Here is a 15,903-nt window from a genome sequence, read left to right on the forward strand (position 1 = left end):
ATCATGTTTTTCTTTCGTTACATTTTTTGCACTTTAAGAATCCAGGTTGTATACCGGGTGACCCAAACGTCGGGTGGTTTAATTTTTAAAAATCGGTGGATTCCTTTTTAATGATTCGTTTTTTTTGCACATCATTAATAAGTTTCTGCAATTGAATTTTTGGATATCTTAAAGTGTTAATTTGCAATCAAACTTGTTATTTTTTTAGTTTTTATAAAATAAACCAGGTGAATCACTTGAGCGACTTTAAGGTAGAAAAAGCAACGCTCGGATTATAATAATTGAACTAACTCAAGAATGATTGAAGCTATCACACAAACAATTAGCTAAATATCAATAAATCTGCTAAAAACGAATAGAGCAAAACACGCTTTTAAATTTCGGGAAAAGGCGCAACTTGCAACTAAACTAACTTTCACAATTTGATTGATGTATTCTGTATTAAAAATCCGCAAAAATTTCCTGCTGTTTTCCATGAAAATTCGCTTACTTAGAAAGAAATTCTTACCGTCCGTTGAGTATATTCATACCCATCAGGGTTCATATTAGGGGCAATAACCCAATCAACGTTCTGATAAAGGGCAGCATTTGAACTATTCTGAACAAGCTGATAGAGAATATACAGGGCCACTGTTGGAGCTATCCATTCTCTACAGTGGATTCCTGCATCGATCAGAATTGTTGGCTTCGCCACCGCTGTTTCACTTTCTCCGCTTGATATTCTAGAAAATTACTTTATTCAAACCGTTTTTTGAGGTTTTTCTTAGACTCACTTTAAGGCCAGTATGTCTCTGCCTTCATATGATTGCCCGATCAGTTCCAAAGTGGTTATATCCGGGTAATCAGTAGCCAATCTTCGAACATATGCCATTTGCTATAGAAAATTTAAAAAAATCGAATATTTCCTATGTTATTGGCCTGGAAACCTGTTTACCTCGTTATAGAGCATAAAACTGCTGAATGTAACATCGCCTATAGAAAGCCCTGATCTGGTTAAAGATCTTTCGATTTTTTCCTGCCGAAGAACTCTAAACAAAAAAAACACGAGTTAAGTTAGAGCGGAAACACGCACTTTTGTGTCATGTATATTGCAGAAAAGTTGAATGACTAAACTTTTGAAACAAAGGAAGTTAAAAGCAATTGTAGATAAAAAAAAATTATAAACCAAAAACGAATTTTCTGGTGCAATTTTCAAAAACAAATCAGTAAATCTGAAAAGCAACGAGTTGTAATTTTTATCTGTTTACGAATAAAACTAGTTCAGGTCTTTCATTTGGTTCGATGATACAAATAATCAGACAAACCTTTTTTAATTAGAATTGTTGTAAAACACACAAAAAAGCCAGTTTTTAACTATAAAAACTGCTACTAAGCAGAACTTCGAGTGGATAACAATTGACAGAAAACCTTATTTTGAGGCAAAAAGATCTTGAAAAAAATTTGATTATTTTCTTGCGTTCTTTGCTTCGCTAACTTCTAAAAAATGCAGTTCACAAGTTTTATTTTTTGGTTCAATTAAGATMGGTTAATAGGGAGAAGCATTTTTTTTTGCAATTTGAAATGCCCACAATGAATTCACTATATTTTCAAAACCCTGCACCGAAGAAAATGGTAGTTAGCACTCAAAAACTATTTTTTCTTAAGTAATACTTACTCCTCCACATCTTCAGCCACCACAGCGTAGCCGAGACCATTCCTTGAAAGATTTTCTTCAAAACCCCCTTGATCTTCGGGTGCTACCATTATTTGACTGGGTTTACCAACAATTCTGCCTTCCCTCCAGAAATCGTACTTGGGATCTTCTGATAACGTGTGCACAATATCTGTTTGCTTTTTCGTCATTGGAACCACCTCATAAACCTTGTATCTGAAAATTTAAACTTTGAGTTGAAATTAAAGAAATTCAGATGTGTAAWGTTTATCAAGAGTGAGCTTTTACTTAAAACTGTTGGATTTTTTCCAATTTGCTGATATTTTTACTGTTTGAATTTACAAATATTTTTTTTTGCAAAATATTCACAATAGAAGCAGGAATAAACGCCTTTTGAARATSTTGACCTTAAAATTAAAATAAGGCAGTTTTTTGAACTGTAGTAAAATCTTAATTTGATGACTTTTATTTCAAATTTTCAATGTGTCTAAAGAAGTGAAGAATCGCKTTTCCTCAAATAAATGAAAAACTAAAACTGGTATCGAAGGATTTACAGCGACATTTTATTAGCCTTTCAATTGCCGAACTTAACTTCTAACTTCCATAAACCATCTTTGTAAAATTTCCGATTAGAAAAAAAGGGGGAGTTTTTCGGGATTTCACTCAAGCTTAGGAAGCTCAACAGTTTCATCTTTAGAAGGTTTTTTTCGGGATTTTAAGCTGAAATTCTCGGAGTTTTTTTTGTTTCTTACCCATGGTAATTAGTGGCGATTATCGCGCTCAACTGCAACAGCACAACGAAGCAAATTATATCTAGTTTACTGCACTTCATTTCTTCAATCAGCTTAAACTGTGCTAAACAATGATTTCAGGCTGCAATAATAACCGAATCCTGTTATCTTCTTATATGGCGTCTTGGAGCTTTAGATTGAAAAATTCCTTTATAGCCAAATATAATGATGGGGAATAAAACGATTAATCAATTTATTAGAACATTAGTTTAATGCGTGTTTAATATAATTGTGAAATATGGATCAATCAATGGATTTCAGGGTTTGCGTCGTCAACTTCAACATCTTGATTGGTCCAGAAATTTTCCTCGATGTACGCGTGGAAGGCTTTCACTCCTTCGAAAGTCTCGCGTACTGCTGGCAAGATTTGTCTGGCAGGAATCATGAAGAAGAACGGGGCATCTGAAAATCAAGTTATTCTTTTAAGCCCTAAACTAGTTAAATTAGTACCTACTAACCGCCATCAGGTAGTTCCACGCAATAGGAGAGATCCACTTTTCCTTCAGCTTTTACCCAATCGTCGCTTCCTCCAGCCGCTTCGTAAAGAAGAATAGCTGAACTGTTGACTCTGTATTGGGAATTGATGGTACTGGCTTGATCAATAGCTGTAGCCGCCAGCTGACCCACATAATGTAAGTCTTCGTGATTTTCCGGCAGTTCCGGTGCATATCTACAGGGTGAGCAAATAGTTGGTGATTAAGCTAGCTGAATTTCGTAGGCAGTACCCCCAAGGATAGAGCATCATTTCCCCATAGCTATGGAAGGAGAGGTACAGTTGCAGGTTCTCGCCATTGGCCAGAACCCAATCTCGGATGGCTTGTGATTCTGGTTCGGAAAATGCTTCTGGCCCGGCGTAAATTTCTGAGCAGGAGTCCTGAGAGGCTCCTGCATGCATCCAGTAGTATCCAAAGTTGCGGTTCAAGTCTGTGCCTATACACTGCGCTCCTTCAGTTAAGCGCCGATTTTTCCTCCACAGGCGATTCTAAACAAGAGGATTTTTTAACACATTTGTGGCTTAACCGACGATATTTGCCCCATTTAAGACTAAAACTTGGGGAAGTTGTTTTGGTCGAGAACTTTCAATTCTAGTTGATTTTTTTGCTGAAAATAGTCTTACGTTGCTTTGTGTAAATTCGTATCCATCGGGGTTCAAATTAGGCACAATGTACCAGTCTACATTCGCATACATATGGGCATTGGCACTGTTTTGAACCAATTGTTGAATGATATACAGGGCGACCGGTGGCGCAATCCACTCCCTGCAGTGAATTCCTGCATCAATTAGAATCCCCGGTTTTGGCGTCGAGGTTTCACTTGGACCACTGGATATTCTAAATAGCAAACCCCCAATCTGAATAATCGCAAATTGTTCCTAATAGAGTGTTACTTGCTTCAGCATCAGAATATCTCGACCTTCGTAAGACTCGCCTATTTTCTCTACAGTGGCTATGTTGGGGTAGTCGGCGGCCAATCGTCGCAGGTAGGCCATATGCTGGAAAATCACCATTTTCGATGAGAAACTTAAAATTTTCGAAAAATGACCTGGATTACCTCACTGTGGCGCATGAAGCTGGAAAATGTGACCTGTCCGGGAGCAAGCATTGTTCGCGTCATTGATCGTTCAATTTTCTCTTGTTGAATTAGTCTGAAATGCACAGGAATTATCGCAAAGATTTGAAATAATTAAATTAATTAATTGATTTAAATTATCGTTAGACATACGTCCAAATTATCATGGCTGCCGAGTTTCCATTCGTTAACAGCTCGTTACTCGTGTGGCTCCGTCGAAACAGTGTCAAAACTTTTTCCGCTTTGGGGCGGAAAATTGCTGTTTTTTCGGAAAAGGAAGTTCCCGTCCCCCATTCTGTGGGATTTTCTGGGTCGCCAGTGCATTTTTTTTAGCAAAAGACGAAAATTCGTTAAATGGAACTTTCTGACGTTTGCTGTCAAACGCTGCGCAATGATTGAAATGTGTCTACTCAAGCTAATGCTGAACGCTTTTGACATTAAAAGAGTGCCAGAAACTGTAAAATTATTTGGAAACGAGAAATGAACAATTCAAAGGTAAGTAAGTGCGACTTTCCTTAAACATTAATCCTTAAAACCCCATAAATATGGTTTTCCGCATAATATTCTGTTTTTGTATTTTTATACCTTTCAACGTTGTCAATTACAATGCTGTAATCAAAAAGGTTTCTGGTCAGGTTTCTTTCAAAGGCCGGTTGGTCTTCAGGTGCCACCATAATATCGCTGGGGTCTCCAAGGAGATGACTTTCCTCCCAAAAGTCGAATTTCTCCTCATAGTGATACGCATTGAGAATTTTCGCTTGTTCTAGAGTGTTTGGAGTTACGTGGTAGACTTTATAGCTAGAAAAAATCATGTTAAAAGTGCGGAGTTAACAGGGAAAAAGTTATATTTGATAAACCCGTTTTTCCAAGCTTAGATTTTTAAAATTCTGAAGAGTTTTCGATATTTTTTAAATTGGCTTTATGGTGTCTACTGCATTTCAAGTATTAGTTCAAAAAGTCCTTTACAAGAGTAAGAAACTTATCATTTAGTGGAAGCTCTTGTAGCTTTAAATTGTATACTTTATACTCGTTCTGCTTTGAATCTCTGCCGTGAAATGCAAGCGGCGTTAAACAAATAAAAAATAATAATAAAAAATAAAACGTATCCAAAAACTTTGTGGTTGTTAGTAAGCAATAAAAGAACTTTGGGCTAAATTAATTAAAATTGAATAATTACATTCAGGTCATTTTTCGTTGCCAATTCTTGTCAAACTTACCCCTCGAAACTTGTACCTTCACATGCTTTTAGGGCGAACAGAGCAATAAGCAGCAGTAGCAGTGGCATGATGCTTAATCGCTCTTTATTACACTTTCTTAGCGTATTATTTGGTAAAATTAGCAACTGAAATGATCGTCTTATCTCGATTTTATGACGAATTAGCTTTATGGGTGTTCATAAACCATTTCTCCAAAGCAGCTGTATATTGGAATAAGCTCTATTGTAAATCAACCAAATGAAATTCTTGGCTTTGAATGGATGATGAATTGTTTTTCACATTATACAATTGCTTTATTTTATTCTACAGTCGTTTCTTTAGCTCGATCCCCCTTTATTCAGAATATGCTCAGGCTCAGAGTTTGTTCGCTCTATGATAGTTCATACAATATGTATATGTCCGGATTTCTACTGCTGTCATTGTGTCTCCACATTTTTCTTTTCTGACTCATTTCCTCGTTTAAGTTCTTTGATTTCATTGTATCATCCCCGCCATTCCTCCAGCTCTTAGCATTTTTCTGGCTCTATGTTGTCCCATTCTTTTTGTGTGTCCGAACCAACTAATTATTTCTTTTCGACCTCATCCAAAAGGTGTTTAAAATGTTGAGTCCACTGTGAGTGTGTTATAGATTGAGACTAGTTCCTTGTTCGCACTGCTTTTATTGTTTTCCTAGCTACTGAACGACGTGTTCAAATCATTGGCTCTTCAGTACTTTTGCTTTTACCTTTCTGTTTGCTTGCGTATTTTCTCTACTTGGGCTAAGTTAAGTTTAATTCGAGTCCCCCGATTATTCACTTCACTATAGGCGACTTCACAAAATTCACAAATTTATTTGTAATGCATGTCTGTTGACTTTGTTCTTCTTGCAAAATGCAGGCGTCTTGATTCACTTTATTGCTAAGCCAATCCCTTTATATCTATATGCTTGAAGCAGCATTGACTTCGGTTCTTAACATATTACTTTTGAAATTTGCATCTTCAGTTAGTTGAAAAAAATATTCACTCCTTAGAGCAGACAGGTGCACATTTTCAATTACTTTAATAAAATCCTGACTACATGCATGTGATTGAAAGTCCCTTAGTTACTGATTTACGTTTATTTCAAGCCTGAAAAGACACTCAAACAATATCATCCATGGTATCTTAAAAACAGTTACACTGGGAAGCTCCTCAGTACGTCGCTTACAAAGGAATCCTCACTTAGATCTAGCTCGCGCAGTATGCCAGTAGTTGTTGTTGTGGTAGAAGTAGTCGTAGGAGAAGTGGAAGAAGTACCTTCAGTTGACGAGGTGCTTGCAGACGAAGTACTACTTTCAGGCTCATCTACCGAAGAAACTGTGGTCGTTGTGGTTGAAGTCGTGGTTGTTATGCCGGCAACAAACTTTTCTTCTACATATTCGTACAATGCTCTAATGCCAGCCCACGTTTCTTCAACTACTGGGCGAATTTGTCGGGCAGGAAGCATGAACCACCAGGGAGCATCTGAATAGGCAAGAAGAAGTGAAACTATAGCCTAAAAAATTGCCGCTTTTATACCTCCGTTGGGTAATTCGAAGATGTAGCTGAGATCGACTCCCGCCTCTGCCTTGACCCAATCAGTGGTAACACCGGCAGCTACATAGAGACCAATAGCTGAATTATTAACGGTGTACTCAGAGCCGATTACACTGGCTGCTTCAATCGCTTGCACTGATCGCAGCCCAACCGCATAGAGTTCTTCAGTGTTATCGGGAAGCAATGGCGCATAGCTAAATAATTCAGGAATGATTGGTTGGATCATCAGTAGCTGGAGCCGTTACTTACGACCATGGATAGAGCAACAGCTCACCGAAACTATGGAACGAGACGTAGAGTTTAATGTTGTCCTTGTGGTCCAAGATAAAGTCTCTCATCGCTCGCGCTTCCGGCTCAGAAAATTCAGAAGGGCCGGCGAAAGTTTCTGAACAAGGGTTGCTTGATGCTCCTCCTACCATCCATTGGTAGCCAAAGTTTCTGTTCAGATCAGTGCCGTAACATTCAGCCCCGTCAGTTAGACGGCGATTTTTTCTCCATAAACGATTCTGAAACAAAGCGTCCGGGTTGGTTGGTCACAAGAACAGAAAAGGAATTTGGATCAGTGTAAAAACAGGCTTTTGTTTCCTTTCTGAGTCGTGTGTTTTTGATAATGAATTTAATTTTTGTTTGCGGACAAATGAATCTACTCACAACAGTGGTAGTGTATTGGTATCCATCTGGATTCAAGTTGGGAACAATGTACCAATCAACGTTTGCGTATAGAGCGGCATTGGCAGTGTTTTCCACCAATTGTTGGATGGCATATAAAGCCACTGGCGGTGCGATCCATTCCCTGCAATGGATACCTGCGTCGATGAAAATTGCTGGTTTCGGTGAACTTGTTCCGCTGGACCCACTGGATAATCTGAAAAGTTTTCATGGTTTAAAAGTGTTTGATCCAGACTTGGATTCTTTACTTTAATATTAATATATCGCGGCCTTCATGCGATTGCCCGATGGATTCCACTGTTACGTTGTTCGGGTAGTCTTGGGCTAGGCGTCGAAGATAAGCCATTTGCTGGAAATTAGGGATGTTTAGGTTTCGAGTTGGAAACTTGTGGTTTTCCTACCTCTTCCAGCAGCATGTAGTTGGTGAAAGTGACCGATCCAGGCCCCAGAGCAGATCTGGCCATGCTGCGCTCAAACTTTTCTTGTTGCAAAATGCTAAAACATCATATTATCTTTTAATGTTGTAAATAGTTGGTTGGATAAAGTGCTTGAGTTTATCGATCAATAAGCAACGGGAGAAAATTAAGCACAATTTTTTCTTCGTGCAAGAAATTGACCGATGAATATTTTAATCTCTTTGCAATTTCTCAATTACCTTTCGACATCTTCAACTACCACCTGGTATTTCATTCCGCGATTGGCCAGCTTTTGCTCAAACTCTTGCTGATCCTCCGGAGCAACCATAATGTCGGTGGGTTCTCCCAGTCGCTGCCCTTCCCTCCAAAAATCGAATTTTTCATTGCTGAACGCGTGCAAGTACTCGGCGTCTTCTAGAGATTCTGGAGTGATTTCATAGAGTTTGTATCTGTAAACGTTTATGGATCACCAGCCGTTCTTGTCATCTTCTAGATAATAAAAGTGCGATTGATTAATGACGCAACTATTTTACGGACTTTTATGGCCACATTAAGACCAGACGATCAGATTAATTGAATTATGACGCTTTAAGGGCTTGAATTTGAACATTTTTTCAATTCTTCTAGCGAATGATCTTCATGTCGATGGATTACGAGCACTTTTTTCGGGGTCTTCAGATTAATCGGTCAATGTGCTTGGAAAGTGCTGACTGCTCTGAAAGTTTGAACATTTCTGACTAGGTTTTTTCCTGGAAAACTGGGCCAATTTAAAAAAAACAGTTTTTTTGTAAAAAAACTCAATTTTTCAGTTGATATATTTAGTTCATAAACGATAAACATTAACGATAGTTGGATGATTTTATTGAAATGTTCTCATACCTATTGTAAATATATATTTAAAAATGGTTAAATTAACATCGCAGAATAAGCATTATTCAATGTAAATATAAGTGGTTTTTAATAGTCCATTAGGCACTTACCCCCTGTGGCTAAAGCCGTTGCAACCGTTCAAGATTAAGCTGAAAACAAGGAAAATGTTTGTGATCGCAAACGCACTCATCTTGCCGCCGGTATCAGTTCAACATGGCCCCATTAGATCCTTCTAGGCCCTATTTATGACCTCTTTTATCTGCTAATTTTCCTAAATCCACATTTAATTCGCCGTAAATTTCTAAAACCTTGTATACACAATAAGGATGGAATTCAATTCAGTTGTCATTGCGTTTATAAATTTGATCCGATTAGGTATATTTGATGTCTTGACCCGTGGAATGTTCTTATTCATTTCACTTTATTGTTTTAAATTTGTTATATATCGAGATGGAAAATTGTAACAAATTGTATGCGCCTCAAGTGTGTAAAATTATCCATTAAATTTTACCAATTTTGCACAGTTCAATCAACATTTGGCAAAACAACTACTTCAAAATGAAACTTTTACCGAATGCAAACCAATCCTTTCTGGAATGATTTAAAATCAAATTTCTGCTTTTGACTGATTTAAAAACAATTAAATTTTAAATCAACAGAAAGTATCTTAGTTTATTTTTCAAAATTTCTATTGCAAAGACAAACATTATACAGGCACTAATTTGAAATAATTAAAATGTAATTAGTACAGGAAATACTTCTTGTAGAACAATAAAAAGTAAAATGAGAAAAATTGCTTATATTATACATCAGAGTGGATTAGTTGAAACAATAATGTTTAGCGCGTTTGCAAGATAAACATTTAATATGCCTGGATAAGATCCGAAAGCTTAAAAGCGGTTTAAATTTAACTTAATAAGCTTTTATTAATCATCACAATAAATTAAGAGCAACCTCGAAGATTCTAGCGCTAATAATTGTTATCTTCCAGAAAAGAATCCGCTTATTATCAGCTTACAAAATACCGAGTGTCTTAAAATTGCTTCAAGTTCAAATTTGAAGCACTTTTTAATGAAAGCATATTTTTCTAAAATACAGATGTTGATTTATTAATTTTTATTGAAATATTTACATTGCCTTGATCAACTCTACAATTGCAAAACAATTAGATTTCTTTTTTTATATTCGAAATGGTCTTGATTCATTATTTGAAAATACAACCACTTAATTTAAATATTGAAAATACTAATTAACACGTCACACATTAATATGGTCCAATTCGATCTTTCGCTTTTGGTTGACAATATATTCTGTGGCACCCAAGCGGTGCCTCTTCCTTCTTCATAGAGGTCAACTGAGTTCAACTTAACCTCAACCTTCAGGATAGCAGAACTTGTCTTATATGTTAAAACATAAATACGCTCATTTCTCAGAATTTCCAAACTCTGGTATTTTGTGGCTCAATGTGATCTAGCTCGAATAATAAAATGAGTGAGCAAGCTATAAATGAGCTGGAGGCGGCTGCCCAAATAATAATGGTAATTAATATCGGATTAAGGTGCAAAGAAGGAATGCATAAACAATGGACTTTATTTTTAGGCTCCTCCAAATATCGTCTCGAATGAGCAGCGGCATCATGCCGAAGTGATTTTTCTGAATTTTCGCAAAAGCAAATCGCCCTACGAAATATGCAGGCAAATTCTGGAAAAATGTCCCAACCAATATGTTATGTTTGAGTCTGCAGAAGTCCTAAAAGAAGCTATTATCAGGGAATGGTCGTTTTTAATGGAAAATGATCGGTAGGAGCTGAATTTGGACAAAATGATCAGCAATTTATTTAACATTTAACACACCATTTGCGTTATTTGTGAATTACAAAACATCTTGTTTACAGCATTTTTTTATAGAAAATTTTCAACTTTACAGAGTATCATTGAGGCAGTATTTGATGCATTACATAACCACTCGCCAAGTGCCGCATTTTGTACGGGATAGAATCCTGCAAGTAATTGCCATTATGGTAAAAAGGGCTAGCATTGACGACAATGGAAGAGAGCGCGGTATCATTCTGCAGGAGGTTGAAAATCTCATTATGAATGCCGAATCGAATAGGGTAAAGACTTTAGAGTCAACCCCCAAAGCAGCCCTAATGCAGCGCTAATTCATCTAACATTCCAGAAACTGCTTGGCTGCTACATTATCGCGAACTTAATGCAAGAGTATGCCAGCACTGTAAAGTCTACCGACGTTGGGCTTCCATGGGAGGTGCATTTTAAAGCAAAGAAGCARTTTGAAGCAACGGATCTCAAGCGAATCTTCCAATTTTGCGTATATTTGCTATCAGAAGTGGTGAAAAACGATCCKCCTTACAGCGACATCGTCGTCCAGCTAACCAGGCATTTGTTGCAAATCACTGAAAGAGTGCTCACCTGGGGCTACGTCTCGCCAATTCATATCCTTTTTCATATATACTTTTCGCATTTCCATCATTAGCGAGCCATTGAGCTTTCCTTAATCACGTAATTACTACCCAAAAGGCTGATTGGTATCTACGAGTCCGTGCATGAGTCTGATCAAGCCCCTGCGTTGAGACTGACCAATTCGTGGTCGGAAATCATGTTCAATCCCGATCTGGTGCCTCTAATGTTCCAAATATATTGGAAGGTAAGTTGGTCGGTTTTGCCATTTACTTAATAACTATTGTTGCTATTTCTTCAGCTCAGAGACATAGATGAACTATCGCACCATTGCCTAAATTGCCTGGTTCAACTGGCGAGCCTGAGCGGAGGCATCACGATTAACAGCGAAGCTCGTCTGAAGTACTTACACAGCTATTTGGGCAATTTCGTCAATTTGTTATCCAAGTAAGTGGCGCATATTAATTAATGTAAACCGACCCGCTTAACGTATGTTCTTAGTGTTACCATCAGAGAAAAAGAATCCCTGGGAATCTCAAACATTGCTAGAAAGCTAGTGTTGTTTTTCATCAATGACTTCAGCAATCTTCCAACTCCGCTTCAAGAGACGATAATGGACGAGTTCACTCGGATAACGTGCAACTTTGCTGAAGGAGCCGCTCGAGAAGATGCTGTAAGAGGGGCGGCGAATACTTAGTGGAAATCATAACAATATGATAACTTTTGTAGAATCCGGACGAAGAGAAGTATTTTTCCGATTCTTTAGAAAATATGCTCGAAGCATGGACAACGATAAGCGTCGAATTCTCATCCATATCCGAAGAGCTACATCAGTCTTGTGCTACGCGAATCTTCAATAAATATGTGCAGTGTCATCTAGCACAACCTGATGGAATTCGAAGTCTTAGTTTAGAGAATGGACGTATGTATAGAATATTCTAATATAGTACGCTCTTAAGAAACATCTGATTTTCAGACAATTGTGATGAAGATCTAGAAGACAATGACCGCACTAAGTTCAAGGAGCAGCTGCAAATCATTGGCTTGCTTGGGAGGACCATTCTACCGCATTCGCTTCCAGTTTTGTACAAGTAAGTTTTACTTTGCCTTACGTTGCAAGGATAAATGGTTTCTGTTGAAGAATTTTAGAGTCTCGTACCGAATCTTTGCTACACATGCTGCCAGTCATGCAACAAAGAGCGATGAACTTAAATGAGGCTGCATCATTGGACGGGGTGTTTGAGGATGTACACTGGGCGGTTCTGATCGCCGGCCATTTGCTCTGTATGGAAAGTGATGGGGAGCTGGCTCTGATCCCCTCAGAAATCAACAATCACTCCACCGAGATGGCGAAGAAAGGAGCAACTTGCGCAGATGCGAGTATAAAAACTCTGAGCATGGCAGACGCCAAGGTATTTCCATTCAGTTCATTTCCGGCGTATAAAATATCAGCAAATTTTTCAGGTGCAAGTTCCTGATTGTTTGGAGCAATGCGACCCAGTCATAAGAATCGCCTACAGTGTGTTGCGTTTGGCCTCTATAGAGGAACTGGCGATTTCAATGCGGCAGGGCCATTTTATGAGCCCTGAAGTTGGCTCTACTTTGATGTGGTTCTTGAAACGATGGTGCCTCAATTACTTATTGCCGCCTGAAGAGTTTTACCAACAAGTAATAGGGGATACTTACAAATGCACACAAACTAATCACTGTTTTAATTGTTTGTTCCAGTTAAGAATAAGTCCAGTCATTTTAGCTTGTTTCGGCCGCGATTCCGAGTGCAGTAAAATGTTTATTTCTGTGATCTTGCATAAAATTGCCGTAAACCTCTACAGTTTCCAATCCGAACCAATTCTCCTACGCGACACCGTACAACTCTTTAGCGACATGGTTTCCAGCAAGCAAAAGTAAGTCGGTTTCATTGGTCAATGAGAGTTAATGTAATCTGTGATTACGTTTTCAGATCTATCTACATAATAAAAACGGACTCTATGGCAAAACTCATCAATCTGACTGAGCAAATGGAGGCTGGAACGCTTCCTCCAAATATTTTGAGAGGCATCTACAAGGGCATAGTCACGGCTGGTGAGAATGGGCTTTTTCCCATAAACAACAATGCAATTTAATCGGCAATTTTTTGCTAGGTATATGTTTGACCGATCCCGATGAGAAAAACACGTATTACCAAAGGATATTAGAGCCTCTAAAGAATAAATTCAAAGCCGTAGTTGGACAGGAAAACCTCGGCAGAATGTGTGAGAATGAGCAAGTGCAAAAGGTTGTGATCGATTTGCTGGAGAGCTTCATTGGGGTGGCGAGAGGTAAATTGGATTATGTCTAGTGAATATTTGATCCATTGATCAAACTTTTTTCGTTTTGCGAAGGTTCCTTAGTGGCAACTGTGGAAATTTTGTTTCCTTTTATGTGCCCCATTCTATCGGAGCTGCCAGTATTCCTGACCTTTTTCAAAGACTACCAAGTGATTGTGCAACTAATTTTGGAGCTTTTCGGGCAGTGTGCCAAGTCGATCTTGTGCTACTTGGCCCCGTCGGATAGCAAAAAGTAAATAATTTTTGACGCTTTTGATAACACATGATGGGTTTGTGTATTCTAGATTATACGAAAGTGCATTGGCTGCCGTCCAGGCCTATGCAAAGTACAACACTAACCGACTATCAACTGAATCCTTTGCTGAAGAGAGCAGTTGCCAGGATTTAAGTCTTGTGTTGGACTTGCTGACCTTTATATTGGCCAAAGACTGTGTGGACTTGCATGTTCGCAGCGGCGAAGAGGAAATTACGGTATTATTATCTATAACCAATTATTTTGAGTGTTTTTTTATGACGTGTTTTATCAGGTTACTGCTTCCGATGTGTCTCTCTTTGGGCTCAAGTTTATAATGCCGCTCATGACATTGGAGCTGTTGAAATTCCCCAACTTGTGCGCCCACTTCTACCGGCTTCTGGTCCTAATCAACGACATCTACCCGGAGAAAATCGCCGCTCTTCCTCATGACATGATGGTCAGTCTGCTGCAAAGCATTGAATTGGGGCTCACCAATTTCGGCACTGATATCGTACAAGCGTGCCTTGACTTCGTGCAAGGTAAAACCGATCCGCGAATGGAAATCGCTCTCCTGCTCACTCAACTATTTTCGACTTGCAGGAATGGCCTGCTATTTGTTCAGGCACAGCAATTTCGACACGCCATTTGCAGTTGCGTTGAAACCGTTCCTGAAGCTGCTGATGGATCTGGTGCTCTCCCATCAAATCAATTCGGATTTAATCAGCTGTTCCTCTACGACAATTTATTCTCTCATTTGCTGCTATCAGGATGAGTATCAAGCGCTGGTGCAGAGTTTAATTCAAAGTCAGACTGATCCAATGACTGCTGAAAGGTAAAGTGGGTTATTAAACGGTTCACTAAGACTTATTGTTGTAAATTGCAAATGTATTGAGAGCATGGCATAGTTTTTGCAATCATAGCGAAAGTATCTTGTTTAAGCCCATTATCCTGCTCATAATGAGTATTTGAAGATTATAAATCTTCTCTCTCTAATCTTAAAATATATAATATTTATGTATGTTACAGGTTGGCAGCAGCCTTCAACAATCTAACGCAGAACGTTGCGTTAAACTGTGAAAGACAACCAAAACTAAAGTTCAGGGACAACTTTGACAAGTTTATTGCAAACGTGCATGGATTTTTGTTAGTTAAGTAAATGCGAAAATGGATGAATTAAGCGGGCGTTAAATGTGGTCGTTTTTCGTTTGTGTGTAGACCGGTTTAATTGAATTAAGTGCATTAATTTTCATTCGACTTGTTTGATGTATTATTATATGTTAAGTCGACCTACTGTATGAATTCGTTGATAAGTTTTATTCGTTTTTAATTAGTTGATCGTTTATTTATTGCAGTGTAGCGATATTGTCCGTTTGTTTTGATAATTGGGAATTAATTTCATTCCTTTGGGCTTCCAGGTCAAAAGAAGGGTTTGATTTTTTCAGATTTATTGCAATGGCTTTTTGCGGAATTATCTTCTTTTTATTTGTGAAGTTACTTTCACGTCCAGTTCATTTGCCTTCCGTTTAGTAAAATCATCTTTTTCTATCAAATATTGCCAGCAAACTTTTATTTTGTTAAACTGCTTTAGGAATTGTCTAGGAACACTAATCGAAGATGGAATACGTTCAAAGAACTTATGGAAAGGTTGTACATATCGTGTTAGTCTAAGACAAATTAATTTAGTGTTTATACCATAGTGGCTTTTATGTGAAAGGCTGTATTTTAAACAAGCTCTAAATGTGTTTAAGGAAATTGCAGAAAATATATAGAAGACCAAGTAACGTGCAGTTGAAATACCCGAAACTGCCATAAATCCTTGAAGTTTTAAATGCAAAAAATCACGTGTGTTACTGTAATGTAGAACTCCTGCGCCTTCGGTACTGAGTCCCAGAGTGGCCTTTTCTAAGCTTTTAAGGTAAAACTTCCAGTAACATTGCTTGTTAATGAAATAGGTTTCATCGTAACAGTAACAAGGCCATTCCGTTATCCAGAACATAATAGAATCTGACGGATGACGAGAAGCTTCGCGTTGTGAGATAAATTAGCAAAATCTAATTAACAGCTCTATTGTGCCGGGAATCGCAAGATTCGCAAATCGGAGAGTATGTTCGCGACGCCGAGGGCCGGGGAAAATTAGATGAAAGGGGTCAAGTATCCAGGAGAGGCACTCGAGTAATTTATATTTAT

General features: G+C 38.2%; 4 protein-coding genes across 4 annotated transcripts in view; 1 reads left to right on the forward strand and 3 right to left on the reverse strand.

Annotated features, from left to right (window-relative positions):
* The window catches only part of LOC109544098 (carboxypeptidase B), an 11,310-nt gene extending 8,733 nt beyond the window's left edge, over positions 1-2,577 (reverse strand). The window contains exons 1-5 of the mRNA XM_048665891.1: positions 2,404-2,577; positions 1,655-1,867; positions 935-1,028; positions 774-874; positions 509-722 (exon numbers count right to left, since the gene is read on the reverse strand). Of these exons, the coding sequence (XP_048521848.1) occupies positions 509-722; positions 774-874; positions 935-1,028; positions 1,655-1,867; positions 2,404-2,483 (702 nt within the window). The 5' untranslated portion in view covers positions 2,484-2,577. The remainder of the gene's footprint in view (positions 1-508; positions 723-773; positions 875-934; positions 1,029-1,654; positions 1,868-2,403) is intronic.
* A 53-nt stretch (positions 2,578-2,630) lies between these two features.
* LOC125504153 (carboxypeptidase B-like) lies at positions 2,631-5,331 on the reverse strand. Its single transcript, XM_048665685.1, has 8 exons — positions 5,229-5,331; positions 4,597-4,809; positions 3,994-4,087; positions 3,834-3,934; positions 3,560-3,773; positions 3,168-3,424; positions 2,901-3,112; positions 2,631-2,844 (listed from the first exon to the last, which is right to left on the reverse strand). Exons 1-8 carry the CDS (start codon positions 5,294-5,296, stop codon positions 2,690-2,692), a joined length of 1,314 nt encoding a protein of 437 aa, XP_048521642.1. The 5' UTR covers positions 5,297-5,331; the 3' UTR covers positions 2,631-2,689.
* Positions 5,332-6,310: 979 nt separating this feature from the next.
* Positions 6,311-9,206, reverse strand: LOC125504152 (carboxypeptidase B-like). The gene is made up of 8 exons (XM_048665684.1): positions 8,848-9,206; positions 8,107-8,316; positions 7,853-7,946; positions 7,700-7,800; positions 7,434-7,647; positions 7,032-7,288; positions 6,765-6,976; positions 6,311-6,710 (listed from the first exon to the last, which is right to left on the reverse strand). Exons 1-8 carry the CDS (start codon positions 8,925-8,927, stop codon positions 6,382-6,384), a joined length of 1,497 nt encoding a protein of 498 aa, XP_048521641.1. The 5' UTR covers positions 8,928-9,206; the 3' UTR covers positions 6,311-6,381.
* Positions 9,207-10,082: 876 nt separating this feature from the next.
* On the forward strand, positions 10,083-15,497 carry LOC125504151 (exportin-4-like). Its single transcript, XM_048665683.1, has 19 exons — positions 10,083-10,275; positions 10,337-10,536; positions 10,664-10,850; positions 10,916-11,189; positions 11,265-11,401; positions 11,456-11,601; positions 11,656-11,827; positions 11,884-12,076; positions 12,131-12,245; positions 12,296-12,566; positions 12,619-12,822; positions 12,883-13,058; positions 13,115-13,236; positions 13,296-13,472; positions 13,536-13,713; positions 13,766-13,952; positions 14,009-14,255; positions 14,317-14,548; positions 14,743-15,497. The coding sequence occupies exons 1-19, from the start codon at positions 10,225-10,227 to the stop codon at positions 14,870-14,872; spliced, it is 3,399 nt and encodes a 1,132-aa protein (XP_048521640.1). The 5' UTR covers positions 10,083-10,224; the 3' UTR covers positions 14,873-15,497.
* Positions 15,498-15,903: the final 406 nt, after the last annotated feature.

Source organism: Dendroctonus ponderosae, unplaced genomic scaffold (genome assembly GCF_020466585.1).
Source record: "Dendroctonus ponderosae isolate FM_Combo_2020 unplaced genomic scaffold, Dpon_F_20191213v2 Dpon_F_20191213_4, whole genome shotgun sequence".
NCBI lineage: Eukaryota > Metazoa > Arthropoda > Insecta > Coleoptera > Curculionidae > Dendroctonus > Dendroctonus ponderosae.

Coding starts and splice junctions, on each gene's coding strand:
- LOC125504153 (XM_048665685.1), bottom strand. CDS start 5,296: ATGCCACTGCTACTGCTGCTTATTGCTCTGTTCGCCCTAAAAGCATGT. Junction 3,113..3,167: donor ATGATGCTCTATCCTTGGGG/GTACTGCCTACG, acceptor CTCACCCTGTAG/ATATGCACCGGAACTGCCGG. Junction 2,845..2,900: donor CGTGGAACTACCTGATGGCG/GTTAGTAGGTAC, acceptor CTTGATTTTCAG/ATGCCCCGTTCTTCTTCATG.
- LOC125504152 (XM_048665684.1), bottom strand. CDS start 8,927: ATGAGTGCGTTTGCGATCACAAACATTTTCCTTGTTTTCAGCTTAATC. Junction 7,648..7,699: donor CGCGATATATTAATATTAAA/GTAAAGAATCCA, acceptor AAAACTTTTCAG/ATTATCCAGTGGGTCCAGCG. Junction 6,977..7,031: donor CTGTTGCTCTATCCATGGTC/GTAAGTAACGGC, acceptor TGAATTATTTAG/CTATGCGCCATTGCTTCCCG.